Consider the following 27685-nt stretch of genomic DNA (forward strand, 5'->3'; position numbering starts at 1 on the left):
TCTGTGTGTTAGTTTTATTTCCTTTGCTTTGGTCTATACAAAAAAAAAAAAAACCAATAACCAAAAACATAAAGCGATAATAATAAAACTCTCCGCTGGGACCTCCCCCAGCCCCCCACACCCACGTGCAGGAGGTGGTGGTGGGTTTGAAACAGGAAGGGGAAGAGAAAGCCCCTCACCGCACACCAGAGGGGTCAGCCAAGAGCACTTCTCAGGAGTCAGCTAGGGCGGTGGAGTGGGTGGGATGGGGCGGGATGGGGTGCCAGGGAGCTGTCCCCAGAGCTCCCAGGAAGGGGCCAGGTCCGGTTGAGTGTCCTGGAGAGAGGAGCAGGCAGTGTCCTGGAGTGGGGGACTCACTCTCCGCATCTCCATCCCATCTCCTTGTCGGTCCCTGAACTTTTCAAGACAAGCTTTGGATTCTGGGATTTGGGGCCTTGAACCTGGGTCCTGGACACCCCAGGGGCTCGGAACAGTCGGTCGGCTGGAGTTCGGTGAGAAAATCAGGCCCGGGGGAGGAACCAAAGCTCTGTGGGGCCCAGGCTGCTGGAGTCAAGCCGCCTGGGCTGGGGGGTGGGAGTGGGGGTCGGGGGGTGATTGCCAGGTGGGGGAAGAGAGCAGGTGATTGAGTCTAAAGCTTTAGTTCCGGGGCCACAGAGGTGGGGAGGGGGTGTTGGGCCCTGGACCCATGGCCCAGGACAGAAAAGCAGGAGCAGATCACCATCCCAAGAAAGACGCTACAGAGGACCTCTGGAGGCGTGGGGTTCGGCGAGAAGTCGCAGCCCCGCTCCCCTGGGCTCAGGCACTTTTCTGTCTCGCCCCATCGCCTTCACGGAGAGCCTCTCAGATGAGGAACCGCACCTGGGGGGTGAGGCAGACACAGAGAGGTCAGGGCAGGCCTCTGTCCCCTAGGAGCTCGTCCCCCCCGCCAGGTCACCCACCCACTACCCACAAAGGGGCAGGACTCCCCACCCCCTCAAGATAAGAGAGTAAGGTAGGCCACAGACACCTTCCTTGGCGGGTGCTCGACAGCAAGGGACCCGCACTCATTCCCCCCCACAAAAGTGCCAAAGGTTCTAAGGAAACATGAGAGGGCCTCTTCCATGAGAAGCAGGTTCCAGCAGGGGGTGGGGGGGAAGCGTGTCTCCACAGCCTGCAGGCACGACAGAGGGCACCGTACTGGAAAGGAGCCAGCTAGGCCAGCATGTGGTCCGCCGCAGGGTAGGGGGGCCTCAGGCCGTCGCTGTAGGTGTCGATGGGATAGTCTCCGTCCATGTCCATGTGCATGTCCAGAGGGTCCAGGGGCACATCACTCGAGTACATGGGGCGGTAGGTGGCATCCATGTCTGGGGGGGGAGGAGAAGGAAGGAGGACCTTCTAAAGACCACCCTGCTGGACAGCCCTCCATCCATCTGCCGTGGGCCTGACCCCGTCCTCAAACTCCCACATCAGGGGACCTCCACGGGGATATCTGTGGATTCTATATGGTGTCTGCCACCGGGGACAAAATGCCCCCTTCGCTCACACCCACAGACGCCCCACGCCCCAGGCTCTTGGGGGTCCCTGAGGAACTCTGCACACACTTACCATCTGCGTAGGGTTCATTGATGGGGATCATGCTCTGGGCCTAAGGAAAGAGACAGAGAAACATTGAGGGAAGGGAGAAGGGTGGGAAATGTAGGCTCTGGGCTGGGGGTGGGCGGCTGGAGGTGCTTCTAGAAAAGGGGGCCGGGGGAAAACAAAGACCCCTTGAAAGAACAGAGGATGGAATGCGGTTATTCAGTGCCTCCGAGGACCCCTCCCGTCAGGCACCTCCCGAGCGTGGAAGGTCCCACCATTCATGCTTGGGGGCACCCACAGAACTAGAGCAGCCCTGGGGACGGGAGTGGACCCGGGATCAGGGCAGCCGCTAGCCTATAGAGCACCTCCATGCAAGTTAGAAAAAGGCACCCTGCCTCAAATGCTTAGAATGTATAGTGTGGACAAAATAAAATTACCATTCTGGCAGGTCAAAATCAGAAAGACAGTTCAACCTATTACTTCCGTCTGCTAGAAATTGTCGTGGATGATCCAATTATAAAAATAAAAATGAGGGTGCCTGGGTGGCTCAGTTGGTTAGGTGTCTGCCTGTTGATTTCGGCTCAGGTCAGGATCTCATGGTGATGAGATCGAGCCCTGCCTGGAGATCCACACTGAGCATGGATGGAACCTGCTTAAGATTTTCTCTCTCCCTCTCCCTCTGCCCCTCTCCCACTTGTGCGCATATTTACATGCACTCCCTCTCTCTCAAAAAAAAAAAAATAAAATAAAAATTTTAATTAAAAAATTTAAAGAAATAATTACAAAATAAAAATCTATGAGGTAGACAGTATGACAGGAGCCCCCTTAAAAGTGCTGTCTTTGTGCAGTGTGCAACTTGCACAACCAGACGTCACAGTCCAACCCAGGATACTCACGGCCTCCCAGGCAGCTGGGTCATGCTTGAAGAGGGAGTTGGTGAGCTCCACAGACACACGCTTACGATAATCTGGGTTCTTGTCCTCAGAGATGCGGAACAGGACAGCGGCAGCATAGGTGGCTGAGCAGAGAGGAAAGGAAAGACCAGTTCAGGTGCCTGCCTCCACTCTGGCTGGAGGACTAACACTCAGCCCTCCTCTGTTACCCCCTCGCCCACAGCACAGCCCCTCACCTGTGCCCTCGTTGCGAGAGTGCAGTAGCTCCATGAGTGGGGACGAGGCCCCCTCGGCATCAATGGCATCAGCTGCCTCCTTGTCCTGGGCCAGCTCACACAGCACCCCGGCGGCTACACGCTGGATGTTCTCCACTGATGAGTACAGGAGCTGGGGAGAGGGCATGCAGGGTGGGGAAGGGGTGGAGGTGGATGAGGGGTAAGGCAGGCAGGAGGGCAGCCTGCCTCCCAGCCCTGTCCATCTCTGCCTCCCTTTTCTGGATTTAACACAAGCTCATACTAGAAAGGGTAGAAAGTCTAAGAAAGGTATAAAGAAACAGAAAGAAAGCCAGCCATGATTCCCCACCCACATACAGCCTCTCTTAATACACTGGCATATTTCCATCAGATTTTTATCATAGTCCTGTTTTTTTATCTATAATTTTTTTTTTAATTTTTTTTTTCAATGTTTATTTATTTTTGGGACAGAGAGAGACAGAGCATGAACGGGGGAGGGGCAGAGAGAGAGGGAGACACAGAATCGGAAACAGGCTCCAGGCTCCGAGCCATCAGCCCAGAGCCTGACGCGGGGCTCGAACTCACGGACCGCGAGATCATGACCTGGCTGAAGTCGGACGCTTAACCGACTGTGCCACCCAGGCGCCCCTTATCTATAATTTTTTAAGTTTATTTATTCATTTTGAGACAGAGAGAGAGAGCGTGTACACATGTGCACATGAGCAGGGGAGGGGCAGAGACAGAGAGAGAGAGAAAATCCCAAGCAGGTTCCGCACTGTCAGCAAAGAGCCCCATATGGGGCTCAAACCCATGAACTGGGAGATCACGACCCAAGCCGAACCCGAGTCAAATGCTTAACTGACGGAGTCACCCAGGCACCTCATTATCTATAAAATTTGATCTATAAACATTTTGGATGTTTATTTATCTTTGAGAGAGAGAGAGAGAGAGAGAGAGAGAGTGTGTGTGTGTGTGTGTGTGTGTGTGTGTGTGTGTGTGAGCGGGGGAGGGGCAGAGAGAGAGAGGGAGACACAGAATCTGAAGCAGGCTCCAGGCTCTGAGCGGTCAGCACAGAGCCTGACGTGGGTCTCGAACTCCCAAGCCGTGAGATCATTATCTGAGCCGAAGTCGGAGGCTTAACCGACTGGACCACCAAGGCACCCCTAAGATTTTGTTTTTAAGTAATCTCTACACCCAACGTGGGGCTCAAACTCACAACCGGGAGATCAAGAGTCTCATGCCCCACCAACAGAACCAGCCAGGCACGCCCCCCCTCCCCCCATAGCATGTATTTTGATACTTTGATTCCTATTTGTTTGGGTTTTTTTTTTTACCTAACATTGTAGCATAAGGCATTTTCCTAACCATTTCCTAGAAATCTATGAGCTCATATTGATAAGAGAAAAAGAGTAATGCTAAAAAGCAAAACAAAAACAAAAACAAAAACAAAAAAAACCCATTGGTCACAATAGGAGGTCACAACAGTGCCAATCCCTCACTCTGAACTCTAAAGGGAAAAAATTTCTCAGGAAGCCTGGGTGGCTCAGTCGATTAAGCATCCAACTTTGGCTCAGATCAGGATCTCACACTTTGTGGCTTTGAGCCCCAGGTTGGGATCTGCGCTGACAGCTCAGATCTTGGAGCCTGCTTTGGATTCTGTGTCTCCCTCTCTCTCTGCCCCTCCCCTGGTCACACACGTGCTCTCTCTCTCTCTCTCAAAAATAAACGTTTAAAAGTAAATTAATTAAATAAATAAATAAATGGGAAAATTTCAAAAGCAAAAATTCATTAACATCGCTATATATGGCCATATGATATAATGGCCATTCTTTTTTAAACCATTCCCTTATCATTGGACATTCATTTTGTTTTCAATTCTTATAAGTAACATTGCGATTGTTGGATAGGTATACATTTCTGCCACATTTTAAATTAATAAATAATTATCTCATAAGACTTGTACTACTTAGTCAAAGGATATGAATATTTTCAGGCTCTCTATATAGATTGTAGAACTGCCTGCTGGAGAGGTTTTATCATCTTCTCTCCTCACCAGCAGGATATGGGACTGCCTATTTCATCACATCTTTGCCAGCACAGGGCACTCCCATTTTTTTGCCTTTGCCATTTTGATAGTGGAAAATAGGATCTCACTGGGAATGTGAGCTTCTCTTCTTTAAACTCCTGGGGTTGGGCACTGTTTATGAGCCACCTGGGAACTGCTTCTGCCTCTGCCCATCTAACCCCTGGGGTCTAGTATTAATGAGCTCTTTTATATGAAGGATATTAGACTCTTGTCTATTGTGATACCTGGAAACATTTTCCCAGTTTGCTGTTGATTTTTTTATTTTTATTTTTTTATTTTATTTATTATTTATCTTATTCTTTTATTTTGAAAAAGAGTATGAGTGGGGGAGAGGGGCAGAGGGAGAGAGAGAATTTTTTTTTAAGTTTATTTATTTTGAGAGAGAGAGGGAGAGAGAGAGAGAGAGAGAGAGACTGTGTGTGTGTGTGTGTGTGTGTGTGTGTGTGTGTGTGCGCGCGCGTGCATGAGTGGGGGAGATACAGTTGAGAGAGAGAGAGGGAGAGAATCCCAAGCAGGCTCTGTGTTGTCAGCACAGAGCCTGACACATAGCTTGAACTCACAAACGGTGAGATCGTGATCTGAGCCGAAACTGAGTCAGATGCTTAACTGACTGAGCCACCCAGGCACCCCTGGTGTCGACTTTTTAATGCTTTTTAGGCTGTTTCTGACATATAGATGATTTTCGTGGCTATGTGGTTGAATCTTAAGCTATTTTTTTTCACTTGTGATCTCTTCCCTTGCTTTTGAGTTCGGAGAGCCGTTCCTATGCAGGGATTTGCTAAGTGGTCACTCCTGGCGTGGCCACTTTCCTCCAAACTCCTCCAAACGCCTCTTGACGCCTGGCCCAGAGAGGCTGCCAAGCTCCCCTTTCAGCAACGGGGATGCGCGGGGACTGGAGGGAGTTCTCCTGCCTCCCTGCCCCAGACTCACCTGCACAAACAGGGGGATGGTGTTCAGTCGGAAGATCTCCATGCGGTTCATGGGGTCCCGGGCGAGGATGTGCAGGGCTCCGGCACAGCCCTCCACAATCTCCTCCATCCTCACGCCGTCCTGCATAAGAGGAGGCGGTGGGACATTGCAACAGATGGCCCTTGGACGTGGCCGCACGCCCCCACCGTGACGATCTGACAAACCTCACTGGTCCTCACAGTGTGCATCCACCACAACCTGCCTCCCCATTTACACACACGTGCACACACCTTCACAAAAAGGCCACTCTGACCCCTGGGGACTGACCGTGTACGGCTGCTGTGTGCCTGCAGCCACGTGGCGCTGGGCATCCTGGTGAGCCTTGACCAGCAACTGCACGAGGCGGGGAATGACCGCCGCCTCCTGCAGAGGGGCATGGTTGGCTGGACACAGGGCCAGATTCCTGATCAGGCCGATGGTTGCCTGACAAGCAAAAAGGACAACAATCAGGGACATTTCTTGGGCATCTGGAGAATCCCAATTTCCCAGCACCGTCTCCTCCTTCCCTTGTCGTCTCCATTTGCCAGACCACGAGACCACTCCCAGCCCACGTCCCTTATTCCATAGGATCAGTGGGTGCTCCCATCTAACTCCTGCGAAAATGAAACCCCATTCCAGAACATGCTCCCAGCCCCAGGCCCTGACTCCCACCCTTGCCCCTTCTCTCAGTACCCCTTCCCCCCCAGACGCCAGAGTCGTACCCCTTCCCCAGCAATTCCCAAACCCTGCTTGGTTGACCCCCAAGCTTCCCGCTTTAGTGACACTCGTATTGTGATCAATCCTCAGTGAGGCCGCTCTGGGAAGAAGCCTCCTCCCCAGGGCGCCCGTCTCCCAGGGGCCACTCTGGCCTCCCAGGGTCCCTCGGGAAAGCAAGCTCTCATCTCATCTGACTCTCAAAACAAGCAGCCAAGAGAGCAGGGACAAAAATCACGAGAGCTGGGGACGTCAGCACAAGGTAGATGACCTGCCGAGGTCACTCTGCCACTTAGCTGCTAAGTCAGACCCTCCCCCCACCTCAGGCTCGCAGCAGGGACCAACCCGCGGGAGGGGCCACACACTACTGCTTTTTTTTCTCGCTATGGATTTTAAAAATTCAGTGTGTAACTCCTTAGAGGCCTTCTTATCTGTACTGTCAAAACTGTCTACAATTTCGCCAGTGGGAGTCCCTGCCAGCTGGCCCTCCTCTACCCGGGCAGCAACCTACAGAGAAGGCTGCACCCCTTCACGCTCTTAATCCCTATGGCAGACACTAAGTGTCCCCCCCCTCTTCCCCCCCCGCCAGAACCCTTTCTGGTTTTTGTCTTTTTTTTTTTTTTTTTTCAACGTTTATTTATTTTTGGGACAGAGAGAGACAGAGCATGAACGGGTGAGGGGCAGAGAGAGAGGGAGACACAGAATCGGAAACAGGCTCCAGGCTCTGAGCCATCAGCCCAGAGCCCAACGCGGGGCTCGAACTCACGGACTGCAAGATCGTGACCTGGCTGAAGTCGGACGCTTAACCGACTGTGCCACCCAGGCGCCCCTGGTTTTTGTCTTTTTAGTATCCCTTCTGAGTTGTAGCGGGACACAAGGCCTTCAGGACACATGAGGCTTTGCCAGCTTCCTTGTACCTAGACGTGGCAACGTGATCAAGTTCCAAACTGTGAGCCGAAGCCACGCGCCCCGTGGACCAGCAACATTGCCCGGGAACGCGTTAGAAATGCAGCGTCTGGCGGCCACCCCAGCCTATGGACTCAGGGCCCATTAGAGCGGCTTTGCCTGCACTGATTCGGCACCTAATCCCGACGGCAGAGAGCTCCTTCCCCTCGCCCGGCCCCCACGGCGGCCACAATAGGTACCTTGACCAGCGGCCACTGGTTGGGCTGGTTGAGCAGCTTGACGATGGCCGGGATGCCGTAGTTGAGGCGCACGGAGTTCTGGGCCATCTCGGCCTCCGGGTGACGGCTGGTGAGGTGGCGCAGGGCGCAGACCGCAGGCTCCGTGATGTCGTCCTTGTCGCCGGCACGCAGGATGGCGTGGATGAGAGCCTCCACGCCGCTGTTCTGGGTCACCAGCGTCTTGTTCTTGCTGTTGTTGCACGTCAGGTTGGACAGCGTGCCCGTGGCGCAGGTGAGGACATTGACGTCATCCACGCTCAGCTGGTTCACCAGTATCTTCAGCACGCTCTCCAGGCCCTCCTGCGGGTTGTGGGGGAGGCAGTGGAGAGTGAGGGGGGATCCCCCGCTCCCAGAAGTCTTTCCCAAATACGTCCGAGGGCAGCAAGATGAACTCACGGTCTGAAGCCCACCCAGCTGACAGCCACTGGGTCCTGCCTGCGTGCCCAGGAATCTTCATCCCTGTGATTCTGCCGACACCCCACGGAAGGTGGTACTATCAGGGCAGTTGAGGGGCTTGCGCACAGACCCACCGCCGGCGGGCCAGCTCCAAAGCCAGGCCTGACTCCAAGTTCGTGCTGTTCCCTCCACCCCCCTCCTGCCCCTCTCTGCAGCCTCAGAGCCAGGCAGGGCCAGGAGGAAGTTGTTGAGGAGGCCACATGCCTTGGTGGCCCAGCTGACCCATTTTTCCCAGCTTCTCATCTTTCTGGGCCTTTGCTGCTGCCCCCTCAGCGGTCCCCAGACCAAATCCACTTTCAGGAAACATTCCTGCCCCAGAAGCCGCACCTCTCCCAGCGGAGCCACGTGGGCCTTGTGAACAGAAGGCCCCCAGGCTCTGGGATGACAGTTCTGGGTTCAAATCCCATCTCGGCCAATTTACTAGCTGTGAGCGAGGGCCATCATGTAACTCCCTGGTACTCTGTTTCTTCACCTAACCAACTGGGTCCCACATTCCACCTCCAGTTGTTGAAAGACATAAGCGAGCCAATGTTCACAAGTGCCTAGCAGAGTCCAGCAAGTGGCCAGAGCTGAATAAACAGCCTACGGATGAGGGAACGGTAGTCATGTTGGAAAGGGAGACCAGGAGTCTTGTCCTAAAACTGCATTTTTCTTTAAGTTGTGTTTTTAGCCAGCAGAGGCCCCAAGCTGTCTCTTGGTGTATTACTGTTCCTCGCCACCGGGTCTAGGTCAAAACTATTCCCCTGGTACCATCTGGGAACGTGTGGCTTAGGAACATCAGTGCCTTCATCTATTCTCCTTCCTGAATCTTTTTTTTTTTTTTAATTTTTTTAAATGTTTATTCATTTTTGAGAGAAAGAGAGAGACAGAGACAGAGACAGAATGCGAGCAGGGGAGGGGCAGAGAGAAAGGGAGACGCAGAATTCAGACAAGGCCCCAGGCTTTGAGCTGTCAGCACAGAGCCCAATGCAAGGCTCGAACTCACGAACCTTGAGATCATGACTTGAGCCGAAGTCAGACGCTTAACTGACTGAGCCACCAGGCACCTCTCCTTCCTGAATCTTTAACAGTGATTAGAACCTTAAGCTAAAGGGATGAGGGTCTGCAGGGTATTTCCAGCCTCAGCCACAACAGGGCAAGATTGAGAGGCCTCAGGCCTCCCACGGCTCCTGAGGTCAGAGTCCCAGACAGGAGCGTGCATGTGGCAAGAGGGGAGGACAAGGTGGCTGAAGAGGTGGACCCAGGCCCAAACGCCTCCCTCACCTGTTTGGTGGCCACGTCCGAGAGATTACGCAGGGTCCAGAGGCAGTTCTGTACGAGGCGGGGGCTGTTGCTTGTCAGGTGTTTGCCCAGGGCCTGCATCCCACCTGGGGCACGGAACAGGGGGCATGTCAGCCACGGGGAGCATGGCTGGCCAAGCCTGGCTGCTGGACAAGGCCTTCACCCCGCCCCTCCTGGCCACATGGGCCATACTCACCAGCCTCCACAATGGCGGGCTTATTGCTGGGACACACAGACAGCACCTTGAGCACGCGGCTGGTAGTCCAGAGCAGCTTCTCATAACTGTAGTTGCGCATGATCTGCACGAGGGCCTGGGGTCCTCCGTTGGCTAGGATGATGAGCTGGGGTGGCGGGGGAGACAGTGGAGAACAAGTGTGAGACAGACAGGAAATACGACAAGGAACAAGGAAAGGATTGGGGGTGACAGAGCTGTCATTACTGCGCTTCAGCCAAAACCCGAATAGCTTTTGTGACTGGCAAAGAAATCCAAAATTTTGAAAAAAGGATAATACACAATGCTGACAAGGATGAGGTGAAATGGTACTAACATACACCACCAACAATGACATTGTAAATAATACAATCCTTTCGGAAAACGATCTGGAAATCTGGGTAAAAGCTCAGAAATATTAAAAATCCTTCGTCCCACTGATGAAAAAATTTTCCATTCCCTGGGAAAAGCTGTGTGCCCAAAGATGTTCATTACAGCACTGTTTATAAGGGTGGAAAATTGAGAGCAATCTAAATGCCCTCAGAAAAAAGTCTCGGGCCTCCACTTAATGAGATGCCATTTGCCCCTACAGAGGGTGGTTTTGAGGATGATACAGCAACAACAAACAAAAAAGAAAACGCAGGAAACAGATGCAAAGTTGCACATTTGCCATGACTACAACCACGGACAAATATGCCCACAGGACAGCACTGCAGGAAGCACGCGGAGACAGCAGTGGCTGTGTGAGGACAGTGCCTTTTTTCCTTTCCTTTTCCTAATCCTCAGAATATTTCAGTTACATAATGAAACATGTACAGCTGCATGTACTCATGTATTTAACCTAAAAATGGTGAGGGGGCAGTGGCCGGAAGCTGCAGCGGGACAGAAGGCGATGCGCGGGAAGGCTGCGGCTCTCGGCTGGGGGTGGGGCGCAGCCCACCTTGCTCTCCTGGTTGCCGTAGGCCAGGAGCTGCAGGCAGTCGGTGGTGATGGCCAGGAACTTGGGGTTGTTCTTGTTAAGCAGGGGCACCATCTTCTGCAGCCCGTCTGCCAGGCGCACCGCCATCTTGGCGCCCTCCTGGTAGAGCAGCAGGTTGTGCAGCGTGGTGATGGCGTAGAACAGGACCGACTCCACGGGGGAGCTGCGAGGGTGGGCAGGGGGTTAACAGGAGTCGGGTCCCTGGCATAAATGCAAGCTCACCTCCCCCAGGAAGCCCTCCCCTTACCAACACCCCTGTAGACATAGCCCTTTACTAGAATCTCATTGTCCCCTGAGCCCAGCCCCACTCTTATGCATGGAGCACACAGCACCGTCCCTCTCCCCACTGGGAGACCACAACTCTTCCTGCTTCTGGGCTCCTAGACCAGTGCTGAGTGCCTAGTAGGTCCCCTGGACATCTGTCTCTACTAACTACTATATGGGAGGCCGTGTGCTAGAGAGGTCCTGCAAAGTGGGGGTGGGGGGGGGTGGGGGGGTGGGAGGGGTGGTCAGAGTATCTCCAACCTCAAGGAACTCACGGCCCAGGATGGAGATAAGGAAAAAGGCCAATCAATATTAACAGGATGGGAAAGAGAAAGGTGGCAAGGGACTTCGCACATGCTGTTCCTTCTGCCTGGAATGGCCTTCCCTTCACCTACACAGGCCAAGCCCCACTCATCTGTCAACCCCCTGCTGCTAAAGTGCACAGTGTCTCGTGGCTCTGAGAAATCCTGGACAGACCTCTGCCCTAGCCTATACTGTATCCTAATAACTAATGTGCCAGTTACATGCCTGCCTCCCCTGCTGGGCTGTGAGTAGCTGAGCACCAGGACTGGGCATGGTTCTCTACCTGGCACATAGAAGGGCTTCAGTAAATGTATGAAAGGGAGAGGAAAGCCCCAGTATCCCACAGCAAGCAGGGGCAGTCACCTGAGCATGCGGACCAGGGCAGGGATGCCGCCTGACTTGAAGATGGCAAGGAGCCCCTCGCGGTGGTGGGAGAGGTTATGCAGGATGCTCGTGGTGCAGCGAGCCGTGTCCAGGTCACTGGTGTTCTGCATCGTACGCACCACGGCTGCCACCAGCTGGGGTGAGCCCATCAGCGCCCGCCGCGACGCCTCTTTCTTGGACAGCTGGTTCACGATCATGGCTGCCTTGGTCACTACCACCTGAGCGGTAGAAGGAAGGATGGGAAAAAGTGAGCAGACGGGCCGGGCTGGCTGACACTGGAGATGGAGGGGCCAGGTGACCCCTCCACAGAGCTCGGAGGGACCCGGGTCAGTCTTTCCCCACTGATGGGGCCCCAGGTAGGGCCATCCCCTGCAGACACCTGACCTTTACCCCCCTCTCTGCCCTGCCCCCACCCTGGCCAGGCCCCTCACGGACCGGGTCCTCATCGTTGAGCAGTTTGGTGAGTTCGGGCAGGGCCCGGGTGGCCAGCTCGGCGTCGTCCTGGTAGTTGATGAGATGCACGATGGCTGACTTGAGCAGCTGGGACGGCTCGGCCAGCCGCTGCAGGTTGGTGGCCTGCCCCTCCACCTGGGTGGCCAGCAGCAGTGAGCTGTCTTCACCTGTCACGCCAGGACACATGGCCTCCCGCACCCGCTTGGCTCTGGCCGTCGTGGACATCTGGTACTCCAGGTCTCCTGGGGGCCAACGGGCAGGGACTGAGCTGCAGGAGGTGGGTTGGGTGGGGGGGACACTGGGGAGCAGGGCAGGCCTTGCGGACAGCCCACCTGGGTTCTGTGGCCTCGCTCCCCCCCCCCCCCCCCCCCCCCGCTGACCAAAGCCCCAGGACACCACTCGCAGTCCTGCCTCTAACAGAGGGGAGGTCACCATCGCCTCAGTTACATCAGCTGTAAAATGGGGTGCCACCTGTTCTGTCCATCACAGGGAATTCTTATGGGAATTAAGTGAGATAATGGTTGTAAACTGCTCTGCAAAGAAAAGATGTAGTGCAAATGTCACTACAAAACTGTGAGTGAATATTACTATTCATAGGAATAATTAACATTTTTGGATTATTTGCTATGTGCTTAGCTGTGAATTAAATGCTTTCCTTCTATTTTCTCAGTTAGTCCCACCATAACCCTACAAGATAAGTACTATTATTATCTCTACTTTACAGATGGGGAAACTGAGGCACAGAGCACTTATAGGAGCCCAAGCTGGGGTGTAAACTCAGACAGCCTGACTCCAGAGCCCAAACCCCAACCCAAGGCCCCTCCCTTAACAATCAGGTTGGGGTAGCATGAGACAACCTAGTCTCCTTTCAAGTCTGATATCTCATGACTCTAATTATATCCTCATCATCTCTAAAGGAGGCAACTCTCCCATTACATAGGCTAGCAAATAGAGGCCCAGAGGGCCAGCCAGTATCACACAGCAGATCAGAGGGAAAGTCGGGACTGTGGGTTTCAGAAAGCAGGAGGTGGGTTCTCAGCTCAGACTGCAGGTTCCATCCATCCCTGGGTGGGTCCAGGAGTCCCACGGATAGGTGCCCCCGCTCCCCAGGCAGCCCTACCCTGGCAAGTGTCCCAATGCCCTGGGGGGAGACAGGCGGAGGCTCCATCCCCCAGTTAGTGGGGGAAGGAGACACCGCTGGGCTTTCCCACCTCGGTGCTGTACTTGTAGCTGTCAACACGACGACGCCCGGGCCGGCCCTGCCAAGCCTGCTGTCAGGGAGGAGACCCCCAGGGGCAGGGGCTGAGCTCCACCCACACGGCCCACCCTACACCTTCCCCAGCTCCCACAGCTCATCCCACTCAATGTTCGGAGCCCTGCGGCAGCTGCAGACAGCAGTCCTAGGGCTCAGATACTCCTCTCCCCGAGAGAGGCTTGTACTCTGGCTGGTGTGCATCCCCACTCCTAAGCCCCAGAGCTCAGAGCCAGAAGCCAGGTTGTCACCCCCCTACCTGGCCTCAGCCTATCTACAGGTCTCCTCCTAGCCCCACCAGGAGTCCTGTCTCTGCATCAAACTTGAGGCTCCTGGAACAAAAGGACCATCTTCGCCTATAGTGCAGGGGTCCCCTGAGGGCAACAGTGATGCCTCCTCGTTATACTGTAAGTTCACTGAGGGCAAGGACCACACAGGTGGGCAGAGTCTATGCTTCCCCCTCTGTACTAGAAGTTCAAGGAATAGGAATCTGCCTCCCTCTCAGATGGGGGCACCCTGAAGTAGCTGTGCCTCCTCCCTCAAAGGGGAGGCCCCCTAAAGTCTGTCTCCTTTGGCCCTGACTTCCCTCCAGTGTCCAGGCTGGTTTTCTGCTGAGATATTTCAATGTAATAGTTTCCATGAAATAGTCCCCAGGGATCCTGACCTTGGCTCTGGGGCACCTGAGTGTAGGTGGTGGTCTTCTTGAGCGTGTACTGGCGCCCGCAGGCCTCATCCTCCTCCATGATGCCCTTGCTACTGACCGAGGGCACACAGGTGTTGGCCCCCGAGTGGATGCCAGAGTCATAGGTGTATGTCTGTTGCCACTCAGTCACCTTGATGGGTTGTTCGATCAGGTTCATCACCTCCATGGTGGCTGCTGGGGACACAAAGGAGGGGCAGGAAATCAGCTGGCTCCCATGAGGCATCCCATCATCTGGCCCAGCCCCCAGCTTCAGCCCATCCGCAGGCCCAGGGAGGGACTGCCCACAGTAGGATACCCAGGTGTGAGTCCTGGGCTTCGACCTCTGACCTCCAGCCTAGGGTGCAGTGAACCCCATGGGGAGTGGGGCAGTAAGAGCAGTTACCACAACCCAGCCCTTGGCAGGCTCACCTTGCCGTCCCTGCCCAATGCTCCCAGAGCAGGAGGCACTCGGGGCCTCCGGCAGCTTCTGGGGTTCTGCAGACCCACCCCCACGCACTGGGGCTCCCTGGGAAAGTCTGTGGTGAGGCAGCAGCACTCTGAGCATTGGACAGGAAACTGGGTGGGGCAGGGAAGCAGTCAGACAGGTTTCTCTGGAGAGCCCCGGAGGCTGCTGGGAGAAGTCCAAGGCTCCCTTGGAGACTCTGGGATCCAGGATCTTTTCTGAAGATGGGGCAGGATCACAAGTGATCCCAGAGGCCCGAGCCCTAAGACCCCTGTCTCTCCAGCACCCCAGTTCCCGCCAGGCTTTTCCAGAATTCCGTGCCCCACTGACCGGTTCAAATAACAGCCACATACCAATTCACCTCTCCGCAGAGCCCAGCCCTCGTTTGCAAAATGGGGTAACAGCACCTCCCTCGCAGGTTGTTGGGAGGCCCAGATTGGTGAAGGACCCAGCCTGGTGCCTGGCACATAGTAGGTGCTCCGTGTTGGCGGCCACGGCCATGTATCAGGGCTTCCTCTCCCTCAGGGATGTTTTCCCATTTCTAGTCTTCCTAGAACCCAGGCTAGAGATGAGGGGTGGGGCAGGCCTCAGGAGGGGGTCACTGCTTTTTAGGCACCCCTCCTGCTCTTTGCAGGGACTTGGGGACCCTTGAGGTTAATGAATCGCTGGCCCTACTCTGTTCCAGGGTGGTGAATTCCCACTTGGCCCACTTGCCTTCCCTGCCTTGGGAGCTGATTCGGGAGGAGAGGCGAGGCAAGGCGTGCTCTGGTTGAGGGCCGGCCTTGTGCCAAAGCTTTCACTGATGCCTCAGCCCCACAAGCGGGTTTTGAAGCATATGCTCTGCCCCCGCCCCATTTACACACGGGGAAACTGAGGCTCCCCAGGTGAGGTGGCACAGTGGAGAAATGGCAGAGCTGGGACCAGGCACGGGCCTGAGTGACCCCCAAGTCTGTGGCCTGTGCACACACAGTGTGGCCTCAGACAGCAAGCAGACCACGGGCCGGTCCACCCATGACAGTGGACAGTACTCAGCACCTCAAACCCATGGTCCCGTCGTGATGGGGGACCGGGCGAGGCCAAGGGTGGTTCAGCTGGTTTAGCCTGACCCCACCCTAGGAACAAAGATCACCAGGGATACGTCTTCCCAGCGCTACCTCGAGGAGGAGGCTGACTGAGCCTTCGGGCCTCCCTGCCTTTTATGGCGACATGGGCTCCTTCCCTGCCTGTGAGCGCACCTGGAGCAGGCAGAGGCAGGAGCCAGCCCAGCTCCCAGCCGCCTCCTCCTCTCCTCCCTTCACCCCGAGTGACTCAGAGTTTCGGGCTGACAAACAGAAGCAGGCCCAGAACACCAGACAGCAGGCTCCGTGCCACCAGATGCACCCAGCTGCTTCCCAGGCCTCGGCCAAGTGTGGCTATTTCAGGAGGAGCCCCCTCCCCCGCCCCCACCCTAACCACACACCGCCCAGCACTCCTGCCTTCCGGGGTGGGAGACAGAAAGAAGAGAGAAGTTTGGAGGAGCAAGCCTGTCACTGAGCCGCCATGGGGAGGAGAAACCTCCAGGGAGGGGGCAGGGGACATCCAAGCTCTGCAGAAAGAAGGTGAAACTGTATCAGGATATGCAGTTGCGTTAACCCTGTAAATGCCACCACGCGGGGGCAGAGGGCTGAGCGGACATCTGGGCACTGAATCTCCGTCGCTCCGGACAAACTGGAAATCTCCAGTCCTGATCAGGAAGAATACCCCATCTGAGCCAGAAAGAGCCCCTCCCCAGCAGAGATCGCAGCCTACCCCTGCAGCTTCTGGGCCCAGGCAGGGGGTCGCGGGCCTCACCCTGAACCTCAGGAATCAAACACCCTTCCCTCGCCACCCCCATATCCACCGGGACCACCAAAGTCAAGGCTGGCCATAGGTGGGGCGTTTTGCCAGCAGGCCTCTCACCACCCCTCCCAGCTCAGGCTTGGAGCCAAGAGAAGCTGAGGGCTGGGCAGCTGCCCAGGGCCAGAGAGGGGCCACACGGAGGTCAAAGGATCCATGGGGGAGGGGACACTCAGCTGCTTTTACTATCAAATGAGTCTCATGCTTGCCTCAAGGCTACCGGGCAGGCATTTTATTATTCCCAATTTCCAGCTGAGAAGACTAAGGCACCACACTGAGAAAATGGCAGTGTTCCGCTCAAATCCAGGCCTGCCTCACTGCACACCAGCCGGCCCACTCAACAGGGCAGCTCCCCTCGCTCCTAACAAGGGACCTAGGGAGAGAGGGACACCCTGCAGTCAAGGGGGGGCAGCCAGGCCCAGGTGTAGAAGAGAAGGCGGCCCAGCTGATCTGGGAGGAACGATGATCCCTAAGATTCTGGGCATAAGGGACCCCGCTTCCCACAACCAACGAGAAGGCCGAGTGGGTGGGCAAGGTGAGAGTCGGAACACAGTTCAGAGCGGACACACTCCAGAACTCTTCTGGAGGAAAGGATCCGGGGAGAGAGAGCTACTCCGGGCAGGACAGTCAACCCGCCCCACCTTTCTCCTCACCGACTCCCAGGAGAGGCGGAGGAATTCTCCCACAAGAAGCAAAAGTGCCGCTTTGGCAGTTCCCAGGGCGGAGGGGGCCGCACCCAGCCTGGTGTCGCCCCTCTCCGCCCTGGACCTGGAGTGAGACCCGCCACAATGCCCCTTGACAGAGCCAGGGTGGAAGTGGGTGAGACAGACATGGCCCTGCCCACGCACTCAGGCCAGAGATGGGCAGCGCCAGACACAGGGCGGTTTTCTGAGTTGCATGGGGGGCCTTTGTTGAGCAGCACGATCTATTGTTGGCCACACAGGAGGCCGAGAAGCCGGCTCAGAGGTCACAGGGTGGGGTGGGGACAGTACAAGGGGCAGGAAGAGAAGCCTGGGCCCTGGATGGGGAGTGCAAAGGAGCCTCCCTCCACTGGTCTACGCAGGGTAGGAATCTGCAAGCAAGCTTTGGACACACCCTGCCCTTCATTCCTGCTTCCTCCCCAGCATGGCCAACCCAGCAGGCCAGCAGTAGGCACTCTAAGTCCAACACGGTCCCAGTCCCGGCAGAGTGTGGTCCAGTCCGGGCATTAAAAACAACTGCCAGCGGCATGATCTCACAGTTCGAGAGTTGGAGCTCCCTGTTGGGCTCTGTGCTAACAGCTCAGAGCCTGATTCCTGCCAAGGCAGGAAGCTGTGACTCCTTCTCTCTCTGCCCCTCCCCCACTCACACTGTCTCCCAAAAAATAAATAAATGTTAAAAAGTAAAAATACCAATAAAAATAAAAATAAATAACTGCCACCGGGGCGCCTGGCTGGCTTTCAGTGGAGCATGCGACTCTTGATCTCAGGGTTGTGGGTTCGAGCCCCACTTAGGGTGTAGAGATTGCTTACAAATAAAATCTTTTAGGGGTGCCGGGGGGGCTCAGTTAGTTGAGCATCTGACTCTGGCTCAGGTCATGATCTCACAGTTCGTGACTTCAGGCCCTGCATCGGGCTCTATGCTGACAGTGCAGAGCCCTCTTTGGATCCTCGGTCCCCCTTTCTCTCTGCCCCTCCCCTGCTTGCACTCTCTCTCTCAAAAATAATCATTAAAAAAAACAAAAAAGAAAGAAACCTCTTTTAAAAAATGTTTAAAGAAAATTTGAAAACAAAAAACTGCCACCAGAGCTACCTCAGGCCCCTGCCACCACCAGCACCGCCATCGGGGTTGGGCTGGGCTGGGCTGCAGGATGCCAAGTGTCACTAAAAGACCTGGGAACGAGGATAGGAATGGGCCGCCCAAGAAGCGTGCTGGAAGCAGGCTTAGACACACTGCACGAGGGAGCTAGAAGTGCAGGCAGAGCCCTCCAGAAGCTCCTTGGGCCAGGGGCCAGCATCCTATGCAAACTCCGATCATGGGCTCAGACAGTGACAGAGGAAGGGGGCTATGGGTAGGGCAGGAGAGCATGTGAGTCAGGGAAGGGGATCCATCCATCTGGCTGTGTGCCCATGGGCAAGTCGCCCAATTTCCTTAAGCCTCATATTCCTCATCTGCAAAGTAGAGATGATCAAGCCGCCCCTTTCTTCAGACCGTATGTGGATCGTGGATCTAACACAGCCATGACCATGGAAGCCCTCTGTTGGCGGTCAAGACCCAGGGAAGCCTTCTTCTATTAGCAAAGCAAAGAAATGGCAGAGGAGGAGGCCAGCAGAGTCGGGCCTGCTTTTGGGGACCTGGGAGCCAGGACCCAGGGAGATCTGCCTCCCAACCCTAAGCCAGAGCCCCGGGGTGGGGTTGGGGGGCTGGGTAGGAGGAGTTATATCCGGTCTGGGAGAGGAGGCCAGGTGGAGACACTGCTCTGCCCTCTCCCCTCTCCCCGGTCACATGTGCTGCTTCCTGCAGCCAGGGGCGGTGAAGCCAGTGAGGCCTGGACATTCCCCACATAGCAGCCCCAGGAGAGGCTGGGCTGAGCAGGGTCACAGCCCCCACCCTTCCTCACTGTCTCTGACTCCAGCAGAGATTTGACCAGCCGTCCCAAGCAGACAGAAGCAGACCCCAGAAAAGGCCAGAGACAGACATGACTGCTTCCCTTGTGAGCCCTGTCTACCTCATCGGGCTGGGACTTCTCAACTAGGCCTCTCCCCTCAGACTAGGGACTCCAGGAGGAAACACCCCACCAGACTAGAGGTTCCTTAACAGAGACTGCGGTCTCTCCTTTCAGAATGGTCGTCCCAAGCTGGCAGAGACCAAAATGGGTGCCACCTATGGCCAGGGCCCTGGGGACAGGACAAGACAGAGGAGACCATCCTCCCGGATGCTTCCAGAGGAAAACCCTCACTTCCAGTCTGGAGGACAGCCCAAGCTGCTGCCCAGGACTGGCTGGGGGTGGGGGAGGCTCAGGTCAGACCGTCCTGGCCGCTGTTTGTTTTCTTCCTTCTGGGCTCCTTCCCAAAGCAAACAAACCAGGGTGGGGAAATGAAGGGAACTTGGAGGAGAGGGAAATGCGGGGCCAGGTGGCTTGGCCCTGGGAACCTCCGGGCTCCCCCCCTGGAGAGGGCTCCAGCTGGGGCTCCGGTCTCTGCTGGTGACCCTCTGAGGACAAAAACCTAAACCAGCGGATGACCCCAAACCGGGGCTCCTGGGAATGGAAAAATACTTCACCCAGCCTCAGAAAATAGCCAAGGGTGGACCTGCGCCAGGGACCGTATGGCACACAAGTGCCCTCATGGGGGGACTCGGGCAGCCCTGACCCCAGCTGGTATCCTCTCCTTAGGGGGTGGGTCCCCAGGGTTTCATTCTGTGAGGATCTGCCCCCCCCCCGCTGCCCCCCCCCAACCTTCTCCAAGAAGTACAGGAAAAAAAACACTATTAGTTCCCTGTTCTGCATTTGCTGGAGAAAACTAGGATTCGGAAGAAGGTTTGGTTAAAAATTTGTTATTGTAGTCAGAGCATGAGATCATCAAGATCAAGGCTAAGAAAGGAGAGGATGCTAAGAAAAAGAGAAAGGAAAGAAATGTTAGCGGTGGGATCATGGGTGATTTTCTTTTTCTTCTTTTGTAAACTTTTCTAAACTTTCCAATTGTTTTTCACAATGATCAGATATTACTTTTTCAATCAAGAGGGAGGAGGATTCACATGGACCAAATTCCTCCTCACCCCCAAATAAGAAGCAGACTGATTGCCCAGTGTCATCCCAACTCTCCCTGTCCCTGTCCAGGCCTGCCACTCAGTCCAGTGTCCCCACAGTGGGGAAGGGACGCAGACCTGTTAAACCCATACTCTGCGGGTCACAGAAAGCTGAGCTTCCTGCCCTGAGGTCCCCCAAAGGCTGAGGTGCCAGGAGGCTGAGCAAAGAGCTTTCTCTTCAGGCCTGGCCAAGGAAGTTGCTAGAAATTGAGGCAGTCCATGCCCCCAGACCTCCACCAGATTCAACCGTGTCCCAAGAGAGAGGCCTCAAAATGTCACTTGCAGGGACACAAACCCGGGTGACCTGGCCCAGCCACACTTCTCTTTCTCTTCACAGGAGTCACAGGGCCGGCCGGCTCATGGATACCTGTCCCTCTCACTGCCAGGACTCTCTTCTCCCCAAAGACACCAGACTAGGAGTTTCCCCAGGGACCCCTGCAGACCTCAGACTGGCACCAGAGGTACTGACTCCTGCCTGCCCTCTCTCCTGGGCAGGATGGCCCCCCTCCAGCTCCCGTAGACAGAGCCCTGCTTCATCCTCCTCAGAGAAGAGTCTATTCTGATCTTTCATTGCTCTCTGTCACTCAGCAATGCAAGATCTCGTCTCTAACAGACAGGAAGTCCTTCCTCTTGTCTAGCCTCCACTCCATCCCTAAGAGCATCAGTCCCAATTGCTCGTGTCCCCAGGGGTGATGGAAAACTGCAAGCCTGGCACCCCCTTTATAGCATCAGCTGGGGCTGAGATCATTTTCTTTCCTTCTCGGTCACATCAAGTGCCCTCAGCCTTCCATTCTCCAGGATCAATAATCACCATGTCTTGGGTCCCCTCTGGACCTCAAGGGATCCAGAAGCCCAGTGCTGATGACATTGGAGCCCAGGCTGCACCCACACAGATGGAGGCCCCATTTCCCAGGCCCATCCTGGTGTCAGGTGCCCAGTGGGCAGAGGTGCCAGGAACCAGGTAGCTCTGAGAGGACCGTGACACCAGTGCCTCCCTCAGGGACAAAGGCTCTGGCTGACCCCACTCCCATCATCAGAAAGGCCCGCCTGGCCCCTCAGTCGCCTGGCCCCAGAGCAGCCTGGCAGCACGGACTGGTACAATCCTGCAGGACGTGGCCCAGTCCTAAATCTGACTCTCATTTCTGTCTACTCTCCAGGGACCAGCCCTCCCCCCCCCCTTATCTTGGCACAGGCCCAGCCCCCAACAAAGCAGGAAGCCCCACTTCCTCTACAGGGACAAACCCAGGACAGCCCAGGGTCTGGCCCAGCACAAGCCCGGAGGCAGCAGCAATTTTGACCCCTGCCTCCTCTCTCCCCCACCAGCCTCTTCCAGACATGGCCACTGCCCCTGGCCTTGGGGAGATAGCCCCCTCCCCCAGGAACTAAAACCCAAGCCAGGGAGGTTTCAGAGGTCTGGAGGCTAGGACATGAGTCACCCCCTCCTGACCAACCTGCCTCCACCTTCACCACCCACACATACCTTCCTGGGTCATTCAGAATTCTCCTCTCCCCAAACTCCCAAGCAGAGGCTCTCAAAGAGAGATCACAGATTCATCCCAGGGCTGTAGTGGGGCGATACAGCAGGATGAGATCTGGGCTTGGAACCAGAGGATCCAAAGGCTAGTCTTGGCCCTGCTTGGGTCTCACTATGCAACCTTGAGCAAGTTACTTAACTTCCCTGAGTTTCAATTTCCTCATCTGCTGAATAGGATAATGATACCTGCCTCTAGGGATAGTCATGAAGTGAGAACAGTTGATGAAAGTGCTTGGTATCTGTAAAGTCCTCCCTTACTTTTTTAGCCACCATTTATCAAGTACTTATCGGGTTGATTATTCCCATTTTGCAGAGATCACTGAGGCTCAGAGAGATGAAGTGACTTGACCAACACCACACAGGTTAATGAGTGACAGAGCTGGGATTCAAACCCAGCTCAGTCCACGCCCAAATCACTGCGCTCAGAAACGCCCTACTGTGACATCTTCCCAACTGTCCATGGACAATCACTCTGTCTCATTCTCAGGTGGATCCTCTCCGCAACCCCTCATCAGTACCTGCCCCAGGAGGGAATCCTTCCTACACACAGCCCCGAAGCCCAAACAGAGGTTACAGAGGGCTGGAGATGGGGGCGGGGCTGGGTCTGGGTAGAGAAGGCTCCTGTCACCCAAGCTAGGGCTTGATCTAGCAAGAAATTACTAACTGGGGCGGGGGGGGGGGGGGGGGGGCGGGCGCCTGGGTGGCTCAGGGGGTTAAGCCTTGGACTTCGTCTCAGGTCATGATCTCACAGTTGGTGAGTTCAAGCCCCAACGTCGGGCTCTGTGCTGACAGCTCAGAGCCTGGAGCCTGCTTTGGATTCTGTCTCCCTCTCTCTCTCTGCTCCTTTCTCACTCATCCTTTCTCTCTCTCTCAAAAATAAATAAACATTAAAAAAAAAGTGACTAATTGGGTCCTACCTTTTCCCCCCTCTACCTCCCATCCAGTGAATCACCAGTTTCCACCAGGTACCCCTAGAGATATCTCCTCAGTATTATCTTTTCATCACAGCCACAAACCAGATTAGCTAAACTAATCATTTAACCGATGTACTTATAATGCCTGCCCCTCCTCCACTTTGGCCCACAGAAGAGGGAAAACAGGTTATTTTTGCCCAAATTCCATCTCCTTGTGGTTCCCCAGAGGTACACTACCCACTAGAGCAAAAGAATGGGTTCCCTCCTCCGCCTCCCCCTAACCCAGGGCATTCTATGGGGGCTGGTCTGACCCCTTCCCACTGCCCCAACTACAACCACCAGAGAGGTGGTAGGTCTTCCCAAAGGAGTTAGGCGAAGCAGCCCTGATTCCCCCCAATACTCTCTTCACCCCAGGACCAAGGGAGAGTCTGGCTTTTTGTATTTCCCCTCTGTTCCCCAGGAGGCTGGCATCCAAATCCCTACAAAAAGACCACACTTTAGATTTTTAAAAACCAGTGCTGAAAGCCTGGTGATCTCCAGCTCTGCCCAGGGAAGGGGTTCTCAGGAAACCAGGGTGAGGGCCTGTGCTCATGTTGCTCTCCTGAAACCTCCCCCTGCCCCCATACCTTCCTCCTGTCCCACTTTCCCCACGCAGCTCTCTCGGGAAGGAATGGCTGGGGAACGGACTGCAAAAGCCTCCAGAAGGAATGCACCTTCAAAATCCAGAAATCAAATGGAAACCAAGCCCCAAGCTCCACACTCTTCCGCCTCAAAACCCAGCCAGCTATATAACGTGGGGGGATGGGGTAGAGGAAAAAAAAGCTAGAACAATTGCTCCCCCCACCCTCGTCAATTTGGCCCTGCCCTGCCCCACCCCCATTCCTGGGGAGGGGGGCAAAGCTGGGGAGAAAGCCACTGGCGCCGGCCTCAAGCGAGGGGGTGTGGTGGTCCCCGGAGACAGGAAGAGAAGGAAGAAGCTGCTTCCCCTTTGCCCCCCTCCCCCCACTGCCCCCTCGGGCCCCAGGGGCCCAGCAAACAGGATGGATGTGGGGGCAGGGAAGACAGGGTCAGAGCGCAGACACCAGCCCCGGTTCAGCTTGGCCAGCTGGGAGAGGAGGCCTTGCCCTAAGACGGACCCCCTAAGCCTGGGGAAAGCCCTGGAACAAGGAGGCAGGAAACCCCGCAGTGAAAGCCGCCGTGAATACTTCCTCCTGGAAAGTTTGTTTGGGGTGATTTGTTTCGACAATAAGAGGTTAGAGAAGAAGAGTAGTCCCGTTCCCCTATCGACACTCTGGAAGCAGCAGCTACTGGAAACTGGGCCAGTGAATTTTCCAGCCATGCACGACCCCTCCGCCCAGACCCCAGTCCGAGCCACGGGTGCCAGACACCAGCTGGGCGCGGAGCCGGGCCCCGCGCCAGTCCCGCTGTCATCGCATCCCACCTCCGCCGGCGCAGCCCTAACACGGCACCCACCGGGGCGGAGGGAGTCGCCGCAGGTACAGTACCGACGAGGCCCGGGAGCTGGAGGGCAGGGCCTCTGGACTCCGTGTGCTCACCTGCTCCGCAGGTGGGGCCCGCGTCGCTGGGAAAATGTGCGCTCGGCCCCCACAGTTGGGCAAGCCGGGCGCAGACAATAGGGCCCCACCCAGGCCTGGGGGAGTAGAGAGGGAGGGAAAGCGAGGATGACGCGTGAGGTGGGGTGAGAGTGGCCCCAAAGACACAAGCGGCAGCAAGTTTCCCGAACTGTGCATTCCTGACTACAGAGTGAGCCCTGGGACGCAGATGAGCAGGGCAAAGTCTCCCTCGCCAGCGTCGGGGCGAGAGTCGGGGACGCGGCGTCGGGCGAGCTCCACGGGCCCCAGGTCAGGCGCGACCCCACAGCCACCTGCGCTCATCCCTCCCCGCCCTTCTCAGATCTCCAGCTCACGCAGCCCCCAGCGCAATCGGCCCGAACCTCGCGCCCCCTAAGTGGCCGCGCCCAAGGGTCCCAGCGCGCCCCCTGCCGCCGGTGCAGGGTGGCGCTCCCCGGCTCGCGCCCTCACCTGCCCCGTGACGGCGGGGATCGGCCTCTCGGCCGCTTGCCGCCCTTCCCTCGCCCCAGCGATCCCTGCCCCGATCGTCCGCACCTGCGTGTGGAGCCTGGCCGGGCTGGGTAGGGGTCGGGCCGGGCTGGGAGCCGGCGCGGGCAGCGAACTGAGCTCGGCGCGCTCGGGCGGCGGCTGCTCCGGACTCTGGCCAAGGCAGCAACTCAGTAACCGAACAAAAGGCGAAGGGACCTGACAGCCAAGCCACGCCTCTCGCCCCCTCGAAGCTCCGCCCCTAAGGAAAACGCCCACCCGCTGATGAGGGTTCACTGGCTGCCTCCCCTGACTGTCCCATCGAGGGGCGGAGCCTCACGCCCAGTTCTCTTCCACCGCCGCCTCTGTTTATCCGCTGGCCATTGGCCCCAGGGACTGCTAGTCGGCTCTGGGGACGGCCTCCAACTTGAGGTTCCATCCTCACTCCGCACCTATTGGCAGACAGAACGTTACTTCCTCCTGATTGGACAAGGAATTGTCAGTAAGACTAAGGAAAGAACAAATGGGGAGGATGGGGTGTGTCTTGCCCCACCCTAGCTCTGAGCAGGTGAGACTCATTACTCTCCCCTTCCCCCTACCTGTCCAACAGGTGAGTCAGGAGGCGCCATGGGAAAGGACAGACGCCTTCACAGGGCAGCCAACTCAGCGTCAGGCATGATGCTTCTTTGGGCTTATTCACCCTTGCCACAGAGTGGTAATAACATATTTGTATGGCATTTCATAGGCTTTTTTTTTCTGGGTTGGGATTTTTTCCCCCCAAATATGGAGCGCTCATGAGATTTAGCATTAGGAGGCCTGGGTTTGGGTTCTGCCACTTAGTAGCTATATGATCGCAAGCGAGTTACCTTCATCTCTCATCCTGTTTCTCCTCATCTGTAAAATGGGTACATTATCTGGATCTCTCTCATGGGGGGGTGGGAATAAAATTAAGGTTTGTGAAATCACTTGGACGGCTGCTAAACGTTAGAATTTAATGATATGGGTTGTTGTGGGTTTTTTTAGTTTATTTTTGAGAGAGAGAGAGAACCAGCGGGGAAGGGGCAGAGAGAGAGGGGGACAGAGGATCTGAAGCAGGCTCTTCGCTAACAGCAGAGAGCTGGATGCGGGGCTCGAACTCAGGAACCGTGAGACCATTACCTGAGCCGAAGTCTATGATCAACCGACTGACCCACCCAGGCGCCCCTAATGATATGGGTTTTTTTTTTTTATTTTTTAAGTTTGTTTATTTATTTTTAGAGAAAGAGTGAGTGGGGGGGGGGGGGAGGCAGAGAGAGAGAGAGAGAGGGAGAGAGAATCCCAAGCAGGCTTCACCCTGACAGCAAGGAGCTGGACTCGGGGCTCGAATCCATGAACCTGAACCGTAAGATCATGACCTGAGCCAAAACCAAGAGTTGGGTGTTTTTAAATTTTCATGACAATTCTGAAAAAAAAAAAAAAAATTTAGGACATCTAAATGAACCTCATTTCAAAGATAAGGAAAGTGAGGTTCAGAGAACTCAGGAAACAAGAAAGTGGCCAAGAACCCCATTCTTCTCATTTCAAGGCCCACCAAACACATGGTCTCCTGGTGAAATAATAGCATAGACATAAAATGCGAAAGCAGCAGGGAGGGGTGGGGGGAAAGGCAAAAACAAATAATCTGGGCAGAGACAGAGAACAATGATTTGGAACAAAGATAGAGAAAGTATGGTGGATTTGGAAAAACTCAGGCAGTAGATCTCACAGCCCCCTCCGTGGTAGAAGATTGTGGGCTGGGTATCAGAAAGAACTTCCCCACAGGAAGTTAGGAAGATGAGGGTCTTTCCTTTCTGTGGTTAATGAGATGAATGCCTGCCGGTGGATGTACAGCATGCTGAGTGTACTATAGACATTCATTCATCAACACTGAAGTCTTGAGCACCAACCGTATGCCAGGCACCGAATTAGACCCTGGTAACACAGAAAACCAAAACGGTCCCAACCCTCAAAGGGCTCCCAGAGAGCTAAGTGGAAACAGGTCCCCTTAGCCACATGGAGTGTGTGGGAATTTGCAGGCCGGGGCGGGGGTGGGGGTGGGGGTGTTCAGGAAAAGGTCCTCCTTCAGACAAGTTCTATAGCCCCAAAGTCAGCACCCAGGGTGGTCTGGGTCAAGGCACCCCAGCAGTATCCTTGACCACTTTCCCACCAAAGAAAGGAATGAAGGCCAAAACGGTCTCACTTCTGAGGCTGTGCCATCCAAGAAGCCTTCCTGGAGGAGGCCAGGGAGACCATCAACATCCTTAACCAGATACCATCCCACATGCCAGGGTCACTCCCCTTTGCTTAGTTTCCTTGACTCCCCCTCCTCTTGCTTTTCTAAGTGTCTTCCTCCCTACCTTACCCCTGCCCCACCTGCTCTCGCCCTCCCCTGCTCCAGCCAGGCAGTAGTGGCCAGCCCTCAGCTCAGAATAGAGCTCCCAACCTTAGGGATTCACTTCCTTCCTCTCCCACCTCTCCCCATCCCCTACCCACCTCCCCACACCCACCCCTGCACACAGACACACACACACACTCCCCAGACCCAAGCCTGGCTTAAGTCCTTTCTTCCCTCTTCAGCATACAGGCTGAGAGGACTGGTTGACTACAGAGGGGTGGAAGAGCCTGGTGGAATAGAGGGCCACAAATAGGGCTTCAGAATAAAGCCTCTGTGTGTGTGTGTGTGTGTGTGTATTCCCAGAATGTTCCCTAATGTCAGCCTGGAACATGCTGCAACACGCTGGCCCCAAAGCTAAGCACTCAGGGTGGGACCGGGTGGAGGTAACACCCATAGCAGCAGGAAAGACTGGAATAAGAGCTGTGTCTCCTCCCAGATCAAGGGATTTTCTGCACCTTTATTAAGCACCTACTGTGTGCCCACCAGGCACTGAGGAATCATCTGTAGGATACAGAAAAGAATCCGAAAATGATGTTTACTCCAATGAGCTGTCTGTCTAGGGGATTTGGTCTCAAGGGGGGAGGAGGAGCCAAGGGACAGGGATGAGAATCACTGCAACCACTGTCTCCTCAGTAGCTTGAACTTGAAGGAAAGGCCACAAGAACATCCTACCCAGTCCCCTGCCTCCAAGCCTTTAAAAACAGGGATTTCTCTGACACATCTCCAGGAAGGGAGATTCTCCAGCCTCCCTTACATGAATACC

General features: G+C 55.4%; 1 protein-coding gene across 3 annotated transcripts; it reads right to left on the bottom strand.

Annotated features, from left to right (window-relative positions):
* On the bottom strand, positions 1-24736 carry JUP (junction plakoglobin). Of its 3 annotated transcripts, none has more exons than XM_086687306.1 (15): positions 24579-24736; positions 13863-14075; positions 11929-12188; positions 11473-11711; positions 10504-10705; positions 9549-9693; positions 9335-9438; positions 7577-7915; positions 6006-6161; positions 5700-5819; positions 2687-2837; positions 2454-2575; positions 1585-1624; positions 1178-1343; positions 1-858 (listed from the first exon to the last, which is right to left on the bottom strand). In XM_086687306.1, exons 2-14 carry the CDS (start codon positions 14065-14067, stop codon positions 1192-1194), a joined length of 2235 nt encoding a protein of 744 aa, XP_086543432.1. In that variant the 5' UTR covers positions 14068-14075; positions 24579-24736; the 3' UTR covers positions 1-858; positions 1178-1191. The 3 variants fall into 3 exon arrangements, with proteins under 3 accessions (XP_086543432.1, XP_086543434.1, XP_086543435.1); XM_086687308.1 differs by having other exon boundaries at positions 13863-14072; positions 24579-24725; XM_086687309.1 differs by having other exon boundaries at positions 24495-24707.
* Positions 24737-27685: the final 2949 nt, after the last annotated feature.

Source organism: Puma concolor, chromosome E1 (genome assembly GCF_028749965.1).
Source record: "Puma concolor isolate L17-30 chromosome E1, mPumCon1.1.hap2, whole genome shotgun sequence".
Classification (NCBI taxonomy): Eukaryota; Metazoa; Chordata; class Mammalia; order Carnivora; family Felidae; genus Puma; species Puma concolor.